This window comes from Panulirus ornatus, chromosome 2 (genome assembly GCF_036320965.1).
Source record: "Panulirus ornatus isolate Po-2019 chromosome 2, ASM3632096v1, whole genome shotgun sequence".
In the NCBI taxonomy this organism is placed as follows: domain Eukaryota; kingdom Metazoa; phylum Arthropoda; class Malacostraca; order Decapoda; family Palinuridae; genus Panulirus; species Panulirus ornatus.
The window spans coordinates 65,823,632-65,840,357 of NC_092225.1; the positions used below are offsets into that span (position 1 = coordinate 65,823,632).

General features: G+C 41.6%; 1 protein-coding gene across 3 annotated transcripts in view; it reads left to right on the forward strand.

Moving 5' to 3' along the window:
* The first annotated feature begins 9,256 nt into the window (after nucleotides 1–9,256).
* Nucleotides 9,257–16,726, forward strand: part of LOC139756825 (uncharacterized) — a 74,992-nt gene continuing 67,522 nt past the window's right edge. Inside the window, exon 1 of one of the 3 annotated variants that reach the window (XM_071676651.1) lies at nucleotides 9,257–9,366. Coding sequence is in view for 1 of the 3 variants with exons in the window: in XM_071676664.1 (XP_071532765.1) it covers nucleotides 9,267–9,366 (100 nt within the window). In the remaining 2 variants the exon portion in view is untranslated. The remainder of the gene's footprint in view (nucleotides 9,367–16,726) is intronic. The other 2 variants (XM_071676664.1, XM_071676658.1) reach the window with 2 other exon arrangements.

Consider the following 16,726-nt stretch of genomic DNA (forward strand, 5'->3'; position numbering starts at 1 on the left):
TGTGGACGTGTGTATGTACATGTGTATGGGGGGGGGTTGGGCCATTTCTTTCGTCTGTTTCCTTGCGCTACCTCGCAAACGCGGGAGACAGCGACGAGGTATAAAAAAAAAAAAAAAAAAAATATATATATATATATATATATATATATATATATATATATATATATATATATATATGCAGCGGGAGACAGCGACAAAGTATAATAGATATATATTATTTATTTGTTTTATTTATATATCATCTCCCAGTCATTTGCATTATTTCCCTGCAAAAATCTTGTAAATGCCTCTCTCTTCTCTTTCACTAATAATCTTACTTCTTCATCCCACCACTCACTACCCTTTCTAATCTGCCCACCTCCCATCTTTCTCATGATACAAGCATGTTTTGCGCAAGCCATCACTGCTTCCCTAAATACATCCCATTCCTCCCCAACTCTCCTTACGTCTTTTGTTCTCACCTTTTTCCACTCTATACTCAGTCTCTCCTGGTACTTCCTCACACAAGTCTCCTTCCCGAGCTCACTTACTTTCACCACTCTCTTCACCCCAATATTTTCTCTTCTTTTCTGAAAGCCTCTACAAATCTTCACCGTCGCCTCCACAAAATAATGATCAGACATCCCTCCAGTTGCACATCTCATACGTTAACATCCGAAAGTTTCTCTTTCGCTCACCTATCAGTTAACACGTAATCCAATAATGCTCTCTGGCCATCTCTCTTACTTACATACGTATTATACTTATGTATATCTCTCTTTTTAAACCAGGTATTTCCAATCACTAGTCCTATTTTCAGCGCATAAATCTACAAGCTCTTCACCATTTCCATTTACAACACTGACCACCCGATGTACACCAATTATTCCCTGAACTGCCACATTACTCACCTTTGCATTCAAATCACCCATCAGTATAACCCGGTTTCGTGCATCAAAACTACTAACACACTCAATCAACTTCTCCCAAATCACTTGCCTCTCATGATCTTTCTTCTCATGCCCAGGTGCATATACACCAATAATCACCCATCTCTCCTCTATCCACTTTCAGTTTTACCCATATCAATCTAGAATTTACTTTCTTACAGTGTATCACTTATTCCTACCACTCCTGTTTCAGGAGTATTGCTACTCCTTCCCTTGTTCTTGTCCTCTCACCAGCCCCTGACCTTAATCCCAAAACATTTCCAAACCACTCTTCCCCTTTACCCTTGAGCTTCGTTTCACTCAGAGCCAAAACATCCAGGTTCCTTTCCTCAAACATACTACCTAACTCTCCTTTTTTCTCATCTTGGTTACAACCACAAACATTTAAACACCCCTTATCAGCCTTCGAGGAGGATGAGCAGTCTCCACGTGACTCCTTCTGTTTCCCCTTTTAGAAAGTTAACTTACAAGGAGGGGAGGATTTCTAGCCCCCCCGCTCCCGTCCCCTTTATTCGCCTTCCACGACACGTGGGGAATGCGTGGGAAGTATTCTCTCTCCCCTATCCCCAAGGATGTATAAAATAGAGGCAGGAGGTCAAGAGAAAGGTGCAAGAGGTGAAAAAGAGGGCAAATGAGAGTTGGGGTGAGAGAGTATCGTAAAATTTTAGGGAGAATTAAAAGATGTTTCGGAAGGAGGTAAATAAAGTGCGTAAGACAAGGGAACAAATGAGAACATCAGTGAAGGGGGCTAATGGGGAGGTGATAACAAGTAGTGGTGATGTGAGAAGGAGGTGGAGATTTTGAAGGTTTGTTTAATGTGTTGGAGGATAGAGTGGCAGATATAGGGTGTTTTGGTCGAGGTGGTGTGCAAAGTTAGAGGGTTAGGGAGAATGATTTGGTAAACAGAGAAGAGGTAGTAAAAGCTTTGCGGAAGATGAAAGCCGGCAAGGCAGCGGGTTTGGATGGTATTGCAGTGGAATTTATTAAAAAGGGGGGTGACTCTGTTGGTGACTGATTGGTAAGGTTATTCAATCTATGTATGACTCATGGTGAGGTACCTGAGGATTGGCGGAATGCTTCCATAGTGCCATTCTACACAGGCAAGGGGGATACAGGTGAATGCTCAAATTACAGCGGTGTAAGTTTGTTAAGTGTTCCTGGGAAATTATATAGGAGGGTATTGATTGAGAGGGTGAAGGCATGTACTGAGCATCAGATTCGGGAAAAACAGTGTGGTTTCAGAAGTGGTAAAGGATGTGTGAATCAGGTTTTTGCTTTGAAGAATGTATGTGAGAAATACTTAGAAAAGCAAATGGATTTGTATGTAACATTTATGGATCTGGAGAATGCGTATGATAGATTTGATAGAGATGCTCTGTGGACGGTATTAAGAATATATGGTGTGGGAGGCAAGTTGTTAGAAACAGTAAAAAGTTTTTATCGAGCATGTAAGGCATGTGTACGAGTAGGAAGAGAGGAAAGTGATTGGTTCTCAGTGAATGTCGGTTTGTGGCAGGGGTGCGTGATGACTCCCTGGTTGTTTAATTTGTTTATGGATGGGGTTGTTAGGGAGGTGAATGCAAGAGTTTTGGAAAGAGGGGCAAGTATGCAGTCTGTTGTGAATGAGAGAGCTTGGTAAGTCAGTTGTTGTTCGTTGATGATACAGCGCTGGTGGCTGATTCGGGTGAGAAACTGCAGAAGCTGGTGACTGAGTTTGGTAAAGTGTGTGAAAGAAGAAAGGTGCGAGTAAATGTGAATAGCATCAAGGTTATTAGGTATCGTAGGGTTGAGGGACAAGTCAATTGGGAGGTAAGTTTGAATGGAGAAAACCTGGAGGAAGTGAAGTGTTTTAGATATATGGGAGTGGATTTGGTAGCGGATGGAACCATGGAAGCCTAAGTGAGTCATAGGGTGGGGGAGGGGGCGAAAGTTCTGGGAGCCTTGAAGAATGTGCGGAAGTCGAGAACATCATCTCGGAAAGCAAAAATGGGTATGTTTGAAGGAATAGTGGTTCCAACAATCTTATATGGTTACGAGGCGTGGGCTATATATAGAGTTGTGCGAAGGAGGGTTGATGTGCTGGAAATGAGATGTTTCAGGACAATATGTGGTGTGAGGTACCTTGATCGAGTAAGTAATGAAAGGGTAAGAGAGATGTGTGGTAATAAAAAGAGTGTGGTTGAGAGAGCAGAAGAGGGTGTTTTGAAATGGTTTGGTCACATGGAGAGAATGAGTGAGGAAAGATTGACCAAGAGGATATATGTGTCAGATGTGGAGGGAACGAGGAGAAGTGGGAGACCAAATTGGAGGTGGAAAGATGGAGTGAAAAAGATTCTGAGTGATTGGGGCCTGAAAATGCAGGAGGGTGAAATGCATCCAAGGAATACAGTGAACTGGAACGATATGGTATATCGGGGTAAACGTGCTGTCAATGGATTGAACCAGGGCATGTGAAGCGTCTAGGGTAAACCATGGAAAGTTTTGTGGGGCGTAGATGTGGAAAGGGAGCTGTGGTTTCGGTGCATTAAACATGACAGTAGAGACTGAATGTGAACGAATGTGGCCTTTGCTGTCTTTTCCTAACGTTACCTCGCGCACATGCAGGGGAAGGGGGTTGTCATTTCATTTTTGGCGGGGTGGCGACGGGAATATATATATATATATATATATATATATATATATATATATATATATATATATATATATATATATATATATATATATACCAGGAATACTCAACAAACTTATACCTCTGTAATTTGAGCACTCACTCTTATCCCCTTGCCTTTGTACAATGGCACTATGCAAGCATTCCACCAATCCTCAGGCACCTCACCATGAATCATACATACATTAAATAACCTTACCAACCAGTCAACAGTACAGTCACCCCCTTTTTTTTAATAAATTCCACTGCAATACCATCCAAAGCTGGGAGGGTATTGATTGAGAGGGTGAAGGCATGTACAGAGCATCAGATTGGGGAAGAGCAGTGTGGTTTCAGAAGTGGTACAGGATGCGTCGATCAGGTGTTTGCTTTGAAGAATATATGTGAGAAATACTTAGAAAAGCAAATGGATTTGTATGTAGCATTTATGGATCTGGAGAAAACGCATATGATAGAGTTGATAGAGATGCTCTGTGGAATGTACTAAGACTAAGAATATATGGTGTGGGAGGCAAGTTGTTAGAAACAGTGAAAAGTTTCTATCGAGGATGTAAGGCATGTGTACGTGTAGGAAGAGAGGAAAGTGATTGGTTCTCAGTGAATGTAGGTTTGCGGCAGGGGTGTGTGATGTCTCCATGATTGTTTAATTCGTTTATGGATGGGGTTGTTAGGGAGGTGAATGCAAGAGTTTTGGAAAGAGGGGCAAGTATGAAGTCTGTTGGGGATGAGAGAGCTTGGGAAGTGAGTCAGTTGTTGTTCGCTGATGATACAGCGCTGGTGGCTGATTCATGTGAGAAACTGCAGAAGCTGGTGACTGAGTTTGGTAAAGTGTGTGAAAGAAGAAAGTTAAGAGTATATGTGAATAAGAGCAAGGTAATTAGGTACAGTAGGGTTAAGGGTCAAGTCAATTGGGAGGTAAGTTTGAATGGAGTAAAACTGGAGGAAGTAAAGTGTTTTAGATATCTGGGAGTGGATCTGGTAGCGGATGGAACCATGGAAGCGGAAGTGGATCATAGGGTGGGGGAGGGGGCGAAAATCCTGGGAGCCTTGAAGAATGTGTGCAAGTCGAGAACATTATCTCGGAAAGCAAAAATGGGTATGTTTGAAAGGAATAGTGGTTCCAACACTGTTGTATGGTTGCGAGGCGTGGGCTATGGATAGAGTTGTGCGCAGGAGGATGGATGTGCTGGAAATGAGATGTTTGAGGACAATGTGTGGTGTGAGGTGGTTATATCGAGTAAGTAACGTAAGGGTAAGAGAGATGTGTGGAAATAAAAAGAGCGTGGTTGAGAGAGCAGAAGAGGGTGTTTTGAAATGGTTTGGGCACATGGAGAGAATGAGTGAGGAAAGATTGACCAAGAGGATATATGTGTCGGAGGTGGAGGGAACGAGGAGAAGTGGGAGACCAAATTGGAGGTGGAAAGATGGAGTGAAAAAGATTTTGTGTGATCGGGGCCTGAACATGCAGGAGGGTGAAAGGCGGGCAAGGAATAGAGTGAATTGGATCGATGTGGTATACCGGGGTTGACGTGCTGTCAGTGGATTGAATCAGGGCATGTGAAGCGTCTGGGGTAAACCATGGAAAGCTGGGTAGGTATGTATATTTGCGTGTGTGGACGTATGTATATACATGTGTATGGGGGTGGGTTGGGCCATTTCTTTCGTCTGTTTCCTTGCGCTACCTCGCAAACGCGGGAGACAGCGACAAAAAAAAAGGAAAAAAAAAAAAAAAAAATATATATATATATATATATATATATATATATATATATATATATATATATATATATATATATATATATATATATATATATATACATATAATGTCTTCGAAGGCTAAGATTGGGGTTTATAAATTTCTGTTTATGTAAGCAAGATAACAAAAAAGGAGAGATATGTAGTTATTTTGAGGAAAAGTACCTGGATGTTTTGGCTCTGAGTAAAACGAAGCTCAAGTGTAAAAGGGAAGAGTAGTTTGGGAATGTCTTTTGAGTAAAGTCAGGGGTTGGTGAGAGGACAAGAGGAAAGGAGTAACTATCACTACTCCTGAAGTAGGAGTTGTGGGAGTATGTGATAGAATGTAAGAAAGTAGACTCTAGATTGATATGCGTACAACTGAAAGTGGATGGAGAGAGACTGGTGATTATTGGTGCCTATGGACCTGGTCATGAGAAGAAAGATCGTGAGCCAATTGTTTTGGCAGCAGGTGAGTGTGTTCGCAACTTTGATGCACGAGACCGGGTTATAGTGATGGGCGATTTGAATGGAAAGGTGAGGAATGTGGTAGTTTAGGGTATAATTGGTGCACATGGGGTGTTCAGTGTTGTAAATGGAAATGGTGAAGAGCTTGTGGATTTATGTGCTGAAAAAGGACTGGTGATTGGGAATAACTGGTTTAAAAAAAAGATATACATACGTATACGTATATGAGTAAGAGAGTTGGCCAGAGAGCGCTATTGGATTACGTGTTAATTGATAGGTGCGTGAAAGAGAGACTTTTGGATGTTAATATGCTTAGAGGGGGAGCTGGAGGGATGTCTGATCACTATCTTGTGGAGGCGAAGGTCAAGATCTGTAGAGGTTTTCAGAAAGAAAGAGAGTATGTCGGTGAGAAGAGAGTGGTGAGAGTAAGTTAACTTGGAAAGGAGACTTGTGGTAGGAGGTACCAGGAGAGACTCAGTGCAGTATGGCAAAAGGTGAGAGTAAATGACGTAAGGGTAGTGGTGGAGGAATGGGATGTATTTAGGAAAGTAGTGATGGCTTGCTCAAAAGATGCATGTGGTATGAGAAAGGTGTAAGGTGTGCAGATTAGAAAGGGTAGTGAGTGGTGGGATGAAGAAGTAATATTGTTAGTGAAAGAGATGAGAGAGGGGTTTGGACGATTTTTGCAGGGAAGTAGTGCAAATTACTGGGAGATGTATAAAAGTTATAGGAGGTCAAGAGAAAGGTGCAAGAGGTAAAAAAGAGGACAGTTGAGAGTTGGGATGAGATTTTAGACCGAATAATAAGATGTTTTGGAAGGAGTTAAATAAAGTGCCGAAGACACGAGAATAAATGGGAACATCGGTGAAGGGAGCAAATGGGGGGTAATAAGAAGTAGTGATGAAGTGAGGAGATAGAATGAGTACTTTGAAGGTTTCCTGAATGTGTTTGAGGATAGAGTGGCAAATATACGATGTTTTGATCGTCGTGTACGAAGCGAGAGGGTCAGGGATGATGGTTTGGTAAAGAAAGAGAGGTAGTGATAGCTTTGCGGAAGAAGAAAGCCCGTGAGGCGTCGGGTTTCGATGGTATTGCAGTGGAATTCATAAAGAAAAGGAGGTAACTGTGTCGTTGATTGGTTGGTAAGGATATTCACTATTAATATGGCTCATGGTGAAATGCCTGGAGACTGGCGGAATGCGTGCATAGTGGCATTGTACAAAGGCAAAGGGGATAAAGGTGAGTGTTCAAATTACAGAGGCATACGAAGTATAAGTTTGTTAAGTATACCTGGTAAGTTGTTTGGGAGGGTAGTGATTGAAAAGGTAAAGGAATATACAGAGCATGGATCAATTGTTTGCTTTAAAGAATTTATATGATAAATACTTAGAAAAACTGATGGATTTTTATGTGACATTTTTGGGCCTGGAGAGGGCATATGATAGGGTTGATAGAGATTCTTTTTGGAAGGTCTCAAGAATATTTGGTGCGGGAGGGAGGCTGCTAGAAGCTGTGAAAGTTCTAAGCAAGGGTGAAGGGCTTGTGTATGAGTAGGAAGAGAGGAAGGCGAATCTTTCCAAATGAAGGTCGGTCTGCGGTAGGGGTGTGTGATATCCCCATGGTTGTTCAATTTGTTTATGGATGGGGTGTTTAGGGAGGTAAATGCAAGAGTTTTGGAGAGAAAGGCGAGTATGCAGTCTGTGGGAGATGAGAAGGCCTTTGAAGTGAGTCAGTTGTTGTTTGCTTATGATACATCGTTGCTCTCAGATTCGAGTGAGAAACAGTAGAGGTGGGAGACTGAGTTTGGAAGAGTGTGTGAAAGGAGAAAGTTAAGAGTGAGTGTAAATAAAAGCAAGGTTCTCCGGTTCATTAGGGTTGAGGGACACGTTGGCTGGGGTGCTAGTTTGAACTGAGAAAAATTGGAGTAAGCAAAGTGTTTTAGATATCTTGGAGTGGACTTGGCAGGGAATGGAACTTTCGAAGTGGATGTGAGTCATAGGATGGGGGAGGGGGCGAAAGTTCTGGGAACGATGAAGAATGTGTGGAAAGAGAGAACGCTCTCTGGGAGGACAAAAGTAGGAATGTTTGAAGGTATAATAGTTCCGACAATGTTATATGAATGCGAGCATGGGCTATGGCTGGGGTTGTACGAAGGAGGATGGATGTGCTGGAAATGAAATGCTTTAGAACAAAATGTGTTGTAAGGTAGTATGATCGAGTAAGAAATGAAGGGCAAGAGAGATGTGTGAAAATGAAAAGAGCGTGATTGAGAGAACAGAAGAGGGTATGTTGAAGTGTTTTGGACATTTGATAAGAATGAGCGAGGAAAGGTAGATAAAGAGGACATGTTTTAAAAGTTAGAAGTGGAGGGAACAAAAAGAACGGGGAGACCAAATTAAAAATGGAGGGTGAACTGTGTGCACAGGATTGAGTGAATTAGAACGATTTGGTATACTGTCGATGGAATGAAGCAAGGCATGTGATGCATCTGGTGTAAACCATAGATAGATTTATGGGGCCTGATTGTAGATAGGGAACTGTGGCTTTATGGGGATGTGGCTTTTTCTTCGTCTGTTCCTGGCGCTTCCTTGCTAACGCGGGAAATGGTAATCAAATATTTATTATTGAAGTCTCTATCATCATCGCTCTTGCAAATAACTTGTTCGACTCTGTTGTTAAGAAATCAATGTATGAGCTGTTTTAAAGAGGAAACATATTCCCCCATCCCTGTTTTTCCCACTGCGTCGGAGTTTGTGAATAGCTTTACACGATTCATGGGAGTAACTGATAGATATGTTTGTGTACAGCGTACTGGATTAACTGAACGTCATTGTACTGCCTGCTCGATGAACTGGATATGTGTGTGCCGCGCTCTGAAGATTGGATAAGTTTGTGTTGCCTAATTATGTTTGTATGGTGGATGTTGATGTAAAATGCTTTTAGATATGTTTGATGTGATGGTTGTTGGTTTCATTAGATACGTTTGTGTGTTGCACGCGTTGATAATGCTTGTGAACTTACAACTGGATACGTTAAATATGTTACAATGCTGCCTGCCGGATGCGCTCTGGATACTGTGACCCGCTTGCTGGATGTACTAAACATATCTTTTGGCTGAGTCTGGTAGATTATACATTTCAGCTACAGGAAGTTACCATATAAAGTTTATGTACAGCTTCCTAGATACACTAGATATGTTCGTGCACTGGATGCACTGAGTATGTCTTTGTTATGGCTATTGCATGCAGTGGATGTGTTAGTTTACTGGATTTATTGGATGTCTGTGTTCCGTCTGTTGGATGCGCAGCTCGATATTTTGTTGTTGGATGCGCTGGATATGTTTGTGTGTTGCTTCATATATGCGTTAGAAATGTTTGTGTGCTGTATGATAGATACGCTGGATATGTTTGTGTGTTGGTTTATAGATACGCTAGAGATGTTTGTGTGCTGTATGATAGATGCGCTGGATGTATTTGTATACTGATGCAGTTGTTCGCTGGTTTGACAGCAGTCTACTAAAGTTGTTGTTTGTAGTTTTCCTCACCTATTACATGATATGCAAGCCAGGTATGATATGCAACTGTAGTAACTTTCCTTAAAGCTCAATTCACAAAACATTAATAAAAACCTTGATTGACAGTGTACCAGATTAACTCCGCATTGCGTTAAAAAGTCAGTTTTATCTCCGCTCGAAATAAGCTTTGGGAAATTGGCCTGGTTCTTGTGCTGTTTTATGTACTTCGCTGTGCTTGTAGTTTATAGAAGGACTTACACGGGACCGCTGTACAAACTTTCTTATTGAACGATACCAAATAAGGCGATTTTAGTGTATCAGAGAAACAGGGGATAATTGTTAGAACAGGTGATCCTAGTGAAAATCCATGAATCTATAGATATCTCGAAATTCTATTGAAATAAGTCGCCACCTTTGTGGCGTGATTTCTCTCAAGTTATCTTTTCAGCTGGTAGATGTGTTTTAGGATATGGGAATTGAAATGTAGCACCTGTAAGGTATTGTAAAGTGAGCAGGGTTTTGAAGTGGAGGGAAATTATGGTGTAAAAACATAAATCATCAGTCAACAGTTTAAGTGCGGCTGTTGTAACACATGTGTTGAAATTTTGCCAATAGTAAAATAGGAGAAAAACTAATATGTCAAGCCATTTATGTATATATGTTGTGTGAGATGGTTTGAACGAGAAAGTAATGAAAGGTTGAGAGATGTGTGGTAATAAAAAGAGTGTGGTTGAGAGAGCAGAAGAGGGTGTTTTGAAATGGTTTGGTCACATGGAGAGAATGAATGAGGAAAGATTGACAAAGAGGATATATGTGTCGGAGGTGGAGGGAACGAGGAGAAGTGGGAGACCAAATTGGAGGTGGAAAGATGGAGTGAAAAAAGATTTTGAGTGATTGGGGCATGAACATACAGGAGGGTGAAAGGTGTGCAAGGAATAAAGTGAATTGGAATGGTATACCGGGGTCGATGTGTATTAGTGGATGGGCCATTCTTCATCTGTTTCCTGGCGCTACCTCGCTGATGCAGGAAACTGCGATTATGTATAATAATAATGATAATGATGATAATAAAATAATTATAATACTAGTGATTATTTATTATTATTATTATGATTATTATTATTATTATTATTATTTTATTATTATTATTATTATTATATTTATTTATATTTATTATACTTTGTCGCTGTCTCCCGCGTTTGCGAGGTAGCACAAGGAAACAGACGAAAGAAATGGCCCAACCCCCCCCCCATACACATGTATATACATACGTCCACACACGCAAATATACATACCTACACAGCTTTCCATGGTTTACCCCAGACGCTTCACATGCCTTGATTCAATCCACTGACAGCACGTCATCCCCGGTATACCACATCGCTCCAATTCACTCTATTCCTTGCCCTCCTTTCACCCTCCTGCATGTTCAGGTACTCTACTTGACGATACCATAGGTCAATTGGTTTGTGAAGTAAACTGAGTTTAGGTGTTTATACACATAGTAAAAACTGACTCTCTGTAAAATCTAAGAGGACTGCATTGGGAATGGTAGAATTATTGGTGTATTGCTGTTCTGTATGTATTTTTATGATTTTATTCTGTGACCTCTCTCCTGATGATGCAACACGATGCATTCTACTCGGTAGAGGTAATCCCTTCACATTTAGTTTTGGTCTCTTCCGTGAAATCCATTGAGATTCAAAAGATTCATTAGCCAACTGAGTCTCATACAGATTTACAGGTGTATTCTATGGATCTTTATGCAATCCTCTTGAATTTTGTTGTCTAGGGGTACTTGATTTCTATTGCAATCCTTCTAGATTTCAGTGGATTGTAGGTCATAAAGTGCTATACAGAAAAAGCAATAGGCTGCTGATATAAAGTACATTAGTTGACTGGGTCTACTACTATATCATATGAGGATTTTGCTGACCCTCCTAAAGATGTAACTCTTTATTTCTTACCAAAATTCAAGAGCTTTAACGATTTAGCCCCTGCTAACAATTTGTGCCTTCATATTTATTGAAACTCTGGCCTCTATTAGCAGTTTTTGCCTTTGTATTTACCAACACCTTGGTCCCCTACCAAATGACTATTTCAGCTCCCAGCTGATGCTACAGCCTCTCCTTCTACTTTTGTGTTATATATTTCCATGTCTTCATGAGTAGTGTGTAAAGAGTGTTTATGATTTAAGGAAGGTGTTAAAAGGTGTTTGATGATCATAACTCTATATTAATGGTCTTAATGACACTGACAGTTGACTTATTCTAAATAAAGCCCAAATAACCAACCAACCAATCATTTTTGCCTCTAAAGATGTGTGGATAGTTTCATTAAGACATTGTGGATTATGATAAGAATTTATTAGTTTATTATCATGGCTAGACTTGACCAATATGGATCTAGTCCATTCTTATTGTTGTTTTTTCATTATGCTTTGCCGCTGTCTCCTTTGTTAGTGAGGTAGCATAAGGAAACAGACGAAAGAATGGCCCAACCCACCCACATACACATGTATATACATAAATGCCCACTCACAAACATATACATACCTATACATACACAGACATATGCATATACATCCACTGACGTATACATATATACGCATACACATATTCATACTTGCTGCCTTTATCCGTTCCGGCCACCACCCCGCCACACATAAAATGACACCCTGCCTCCCCCGCGTGTGGGTGAGGTAATGCTAAGAAAGGACAACAAAGGCCACATACGTTCATGCTTAGTCTCTAGCTGTCATGTGTAATGCAACGAAACCACAGCTCCCTTTCCACATCCAGGCCATACAAAACTTTCTATAGTTTACCCAGACACTTCACATGCCCTGGTTCAATCCATTGACAGCACGTCGACCCCACTATACCACATCGTTCCAATTCACTCTATTGCTTGCACGCCTTTCGCCCTTCTGTATGTTGAGGCCCTGATTGCTCAAAATCTTTTTCACCCCATCCTTCCACCTCCAATTTGGTGTCCCACTTCTTGTTCCCTCCACCTCTGACACATATATCCTCGTTGTCAATCTTTCCTCACTCATTCTCTCCATGTTACTAAACCATTTCAATACACCCTCTTCTGCTCTCTCAACTACACTCTTTTTATTAATACAGATCACTCGTAGCATTTATGGATCTGGAGAAGGCATATGATAGAGTTGATAGAGATGCTCTGTGGAAGGTATTAAGAATATATGGTGTGGGAGGCAAGTTGTTAGAAGCAGTGAAAAGTTTTTATCGAGGATATAAGGCATGTGTACGTGTAGGAAGAGAGGAAAGTGATTGGTTCTCAGTGAATGTAGGTTTGCGGCAGGGGTGTGTGATGTCTCCATGGTTGTTTAATTTGTTTATGGATGGGGTTGTTAGGGAGGTGAATGCAAGAGTTTTGGAAAGAGGGGCAAGTATGAAGTCTGTTGGGGATGAGAGAGCTTGGGAAGTGAGTCAGTTGTTGTTCGCTGATGATACAGCGCTGGTGGCTGATTCATGTGAGAAACTGCAGAAGCTGGTGACTGAGTTTGGTAAAGTGTGTGAAAGAAGAAAGTTAAGAGTAAATGTGAATAAGAGCAAGGTTATTAGGTACAGTAGGGTTGAGGGTCAAGTCAATTGGGAGGTGAGTTTGAATGGAGAAAAACTGGAGGAAGTGAAGTGTTTTAGATATCTGGGAGTGGATCTGGCAGCGGATGGAAACATGGAAGCGGAAGTGGATCATAGGGTGGGGGAGGGGACGAAAATTCTGGGAGCCTTGAAGAATGTGTGGAAGTCGAGAACATTATCTCGGAAAGCAAAAATGGGTATGTTTGAAGGAATAGTGGTTCCAACAATGTTGTATGGTTGCGAGGCGTGGACTATGGATAGAGTTGTGCGCAGGAGGATGGATGTGCTGGAAATGAGATGTTTGAGGACAATGTGCGGTGTGAGGTGGTTTGATCGAGTAAGTAACGTAAGGGTAAGAGAGATGTGTGGAAATAAAAAGAGCGTGGTTGAGAGAGCAGAGGAGGGTGTTTTGAAATGGTTTGGTCACACGGAGAGAATGAGTGAGGAAAGATTGACCAAGAGGATATATGTGTCGGAGGTGGAGGGAACGAGGAGAAGAGGGAGACCAAATTGGAGGTGGAAAGATGGAGTGAAAAAGATTTTGTGTGATCGGGGCCTGAACATGCAGGAGGGTGAAAGGAGGGCAAGGAATAGAGTGAATTGGAGCGATGTGGTATACCGGGGTTGACGTGCTGTCAGTGGATTGAATCAAGGCATGTGAAGCGTCTGGGGTAAACCATGGAAATCTGTGTAGGTATGTATATTTGCGTGTGTGGACGTATGTATATACATGTGTATGGGGGTGGGTTGGGCCATTTCTTTCGTCTGTTTCCTTGCGCTACCTCGCAAACGCGGGAGACAGCGACAAAGCAAAAAAAAAAAAAAAAAAAAATCACTCGTACCCTTTCATTACTTACTCGATCAAACCACCTCACACCACGTATTGTCCTCACATATCTGATTTCCAACACATCCACCCTCCTCCACACAACGCAATCTATCGCCCATGCCTCGCAATCATATAACATTGTTGGAACATTGTTTCAAACATACCCGTTTTTGCTTTCCGAGATAATGTTCTCGTCTTCCACACATTCTTCAACGCTCCTAGAACCTTTGCGCCCTCCATCACCCTGTAACTGTAAAGATGCTAGAATCAGTGAAAAGTTTTTATCGAAGATGTAAGGCATGTGTACGAGTAGGAAGAGAGGAAAGTGATTGGTTCCCAATGAATGTCAGTGAGAATGAGTGAGGAAAGAATGACAAAGAGGATATATGTGTCGTACGTGGAGGGAATGAGGAGAAGTGGGAGACCAAATTAGAGGTGGAAGGATGGATTGAAAAATATTTTGCATGATTGGGGCCTGAACATACAGGAGGGTGAAAGGTGTGCAAGGAATAGAGTGGATTCGAGTGATGTGGTATATTGGGGTCGACATGCTGTCATTGCATTGAACCAGGGCATGTGAAGCATCTGGGTAAACCATGGAAAGTTTTGTGGGGCCTAGATGTAGAAAGGGAGCTGTGGTTTTGGTGCATTACACATGACAGCTAGAGACTGAGTGTGAATGAATGTGGCCTTTGTTGTCTTTTCCTAGTGCTTCCTCATACACGCGCGGGAGGAGGGGGATGCCATTTCATGTCTGGCGGGGTGGTGACGGGAATGAATGAAGGCAGCAAGTATTAATATGTACACGTGTATATATGTATATGCCTGTATATACATATACATATATATGTATATGTATATACATATACATAAATATATATACATATATACATATACATATATATGTATATATCTATACACATGTATATACATACACGTCCACACACACAAATATACATACCTATACATCTCAACGTATACATATATATACACACACAGACGTACATAAATCATACTGTCTGCCCTTATTCATTCCCATCGCCACCCTGCCACACATGAAATAACAACCCCCTCCCCCCTCATGTGCGCGAGGTAGCCCTAGGAAAAGACAACAAATTCCACATTCGTTCACACTCAGTCTCTTGCTGTCATGTAATAATGCACTGAAACCACAGCTCCCTTTCCACATCCAGGCTTCACAGAACTTTCCATGGTTTACCTCTGACGCTTTACATGCCCTGGTTCAATCCATTGACAGCACATCGACCCCGGTATACCACATTATTCCAATTCACTCTATTCCTTGCACGCCTTTCACCGTCCTGCATGTTGAGGCCCCGATCACTCAAAATCTTTTGTACTCCATCTTTCCACCTCCAATTGGGTCAGCCACTTCTCCTCGTTCCCTCCACCTCTGACACATATATCCTCTTTGTCAATCTTTCCTCACTCATTCTCTCCATGTGACCAAACCACTTCAAAACACCCTCTTCTGCTCTGTCAACCACACTCCTTTTATTACCACACATCTCTCTACCCTATTATTAGTTACTCCTTCAAACCACCTCACACCACATATTGTCCTCAAACATCTCATTTCCAGCACATCCACCCTCTTCCGCATAACTCTATCTATAGACCACACCTCGCAACCATATAACATTGTTGGAATCACTATTCCTTCAAACATACCCATTTTTCCTTTCCGAGATAACGTTCTCGACTTCCACACATTCTTCAACGCTCCTAGAACTTTTGCCCCCTCCCCCACCCTATGATTCACTTCCGCTTCCATGGTTCCATTCGCTGCCAAATCCACTCCAAGATATCTAAAACACTTCACTTCCTCCAGTTTTTCTCCATTCAGATTTACCTCCCAATTGTCTTGTCCCTCAACCCTACTGTACCTAATAACCTTGCTCTTATTCACATTTACTCTCAGCTTTCTTATTTCACACTCTTTACCAAACTCAATCACCAGCTTCTGCAGTTTCTCACATGAATCAACCACCAGCGCTGTATCATCAGTGAACAACAACTGACTCACATCCCAAGCTCTCTCATCCACAACAGACTGCATACTTGCCCAACTTTCCAAAACTCTTGCATTCACCTCCCTAACAACCCCATCCATAAACAAATTAAACAACCATGGAGACATCACACACCCCTGCTGCAAACCAACATTCACTGAGAACCAATCACTTTCCTCTCTTCCTACACGTACACATGCCTTACATCCTCGATAAAAACTTTTCACTGCTTCTAACAACTTTCCTCCCACACCATATATTCTTAATACCATCCACAGAGCATCTCTATCAACTCTATCATATACCTTCTCCAGATCCATAATTGCTACACACAAATCCATTTGTTTTTCTAAGTATTTCTCACATACATTCTTCAAAGCAAATACCTGATCCACACATCCTCTACCACTTCTGGAACCTCACTACTCTTCCCCAGTCTGATGCTCTGTACATGCCTTCACCCTCTCAATCAATACCCTCCCATATAATTTCCCAGGAATACTCAACAAACTTATACCTATGTAATTTGAGCACTCACTTTTATCCCCTTTGCCTTTGTACAGTGGCACTATACAAGCATTCCGCCAATCCTCAGGCACCTCACCATGAGTCATGCATACATTAAATGACCTTACCAACCAGTCAACAATACAGTCACCCCCTTTTTTAATAAATTCCACTGCAGTACCATCCAAACCCGCTGCCTTGCCTGCTTTCATCCTCCGCAAAGCTTTTACTACCTCTTCTCTGTTTACCAAATCATACTCTCTTACCCTCTCACTTTGCACACCACCTGGACCAAAACACCCTATATCTGCCACTCTTATCATCCATCAAACACATTCAGCAAACCTTCAAAATACTCACTCCATCTCCATCTCACATCACCACTACTTGTCACCTCCCCATTAGCCCCCTTCACTGAAGTTCCCATTTGTTC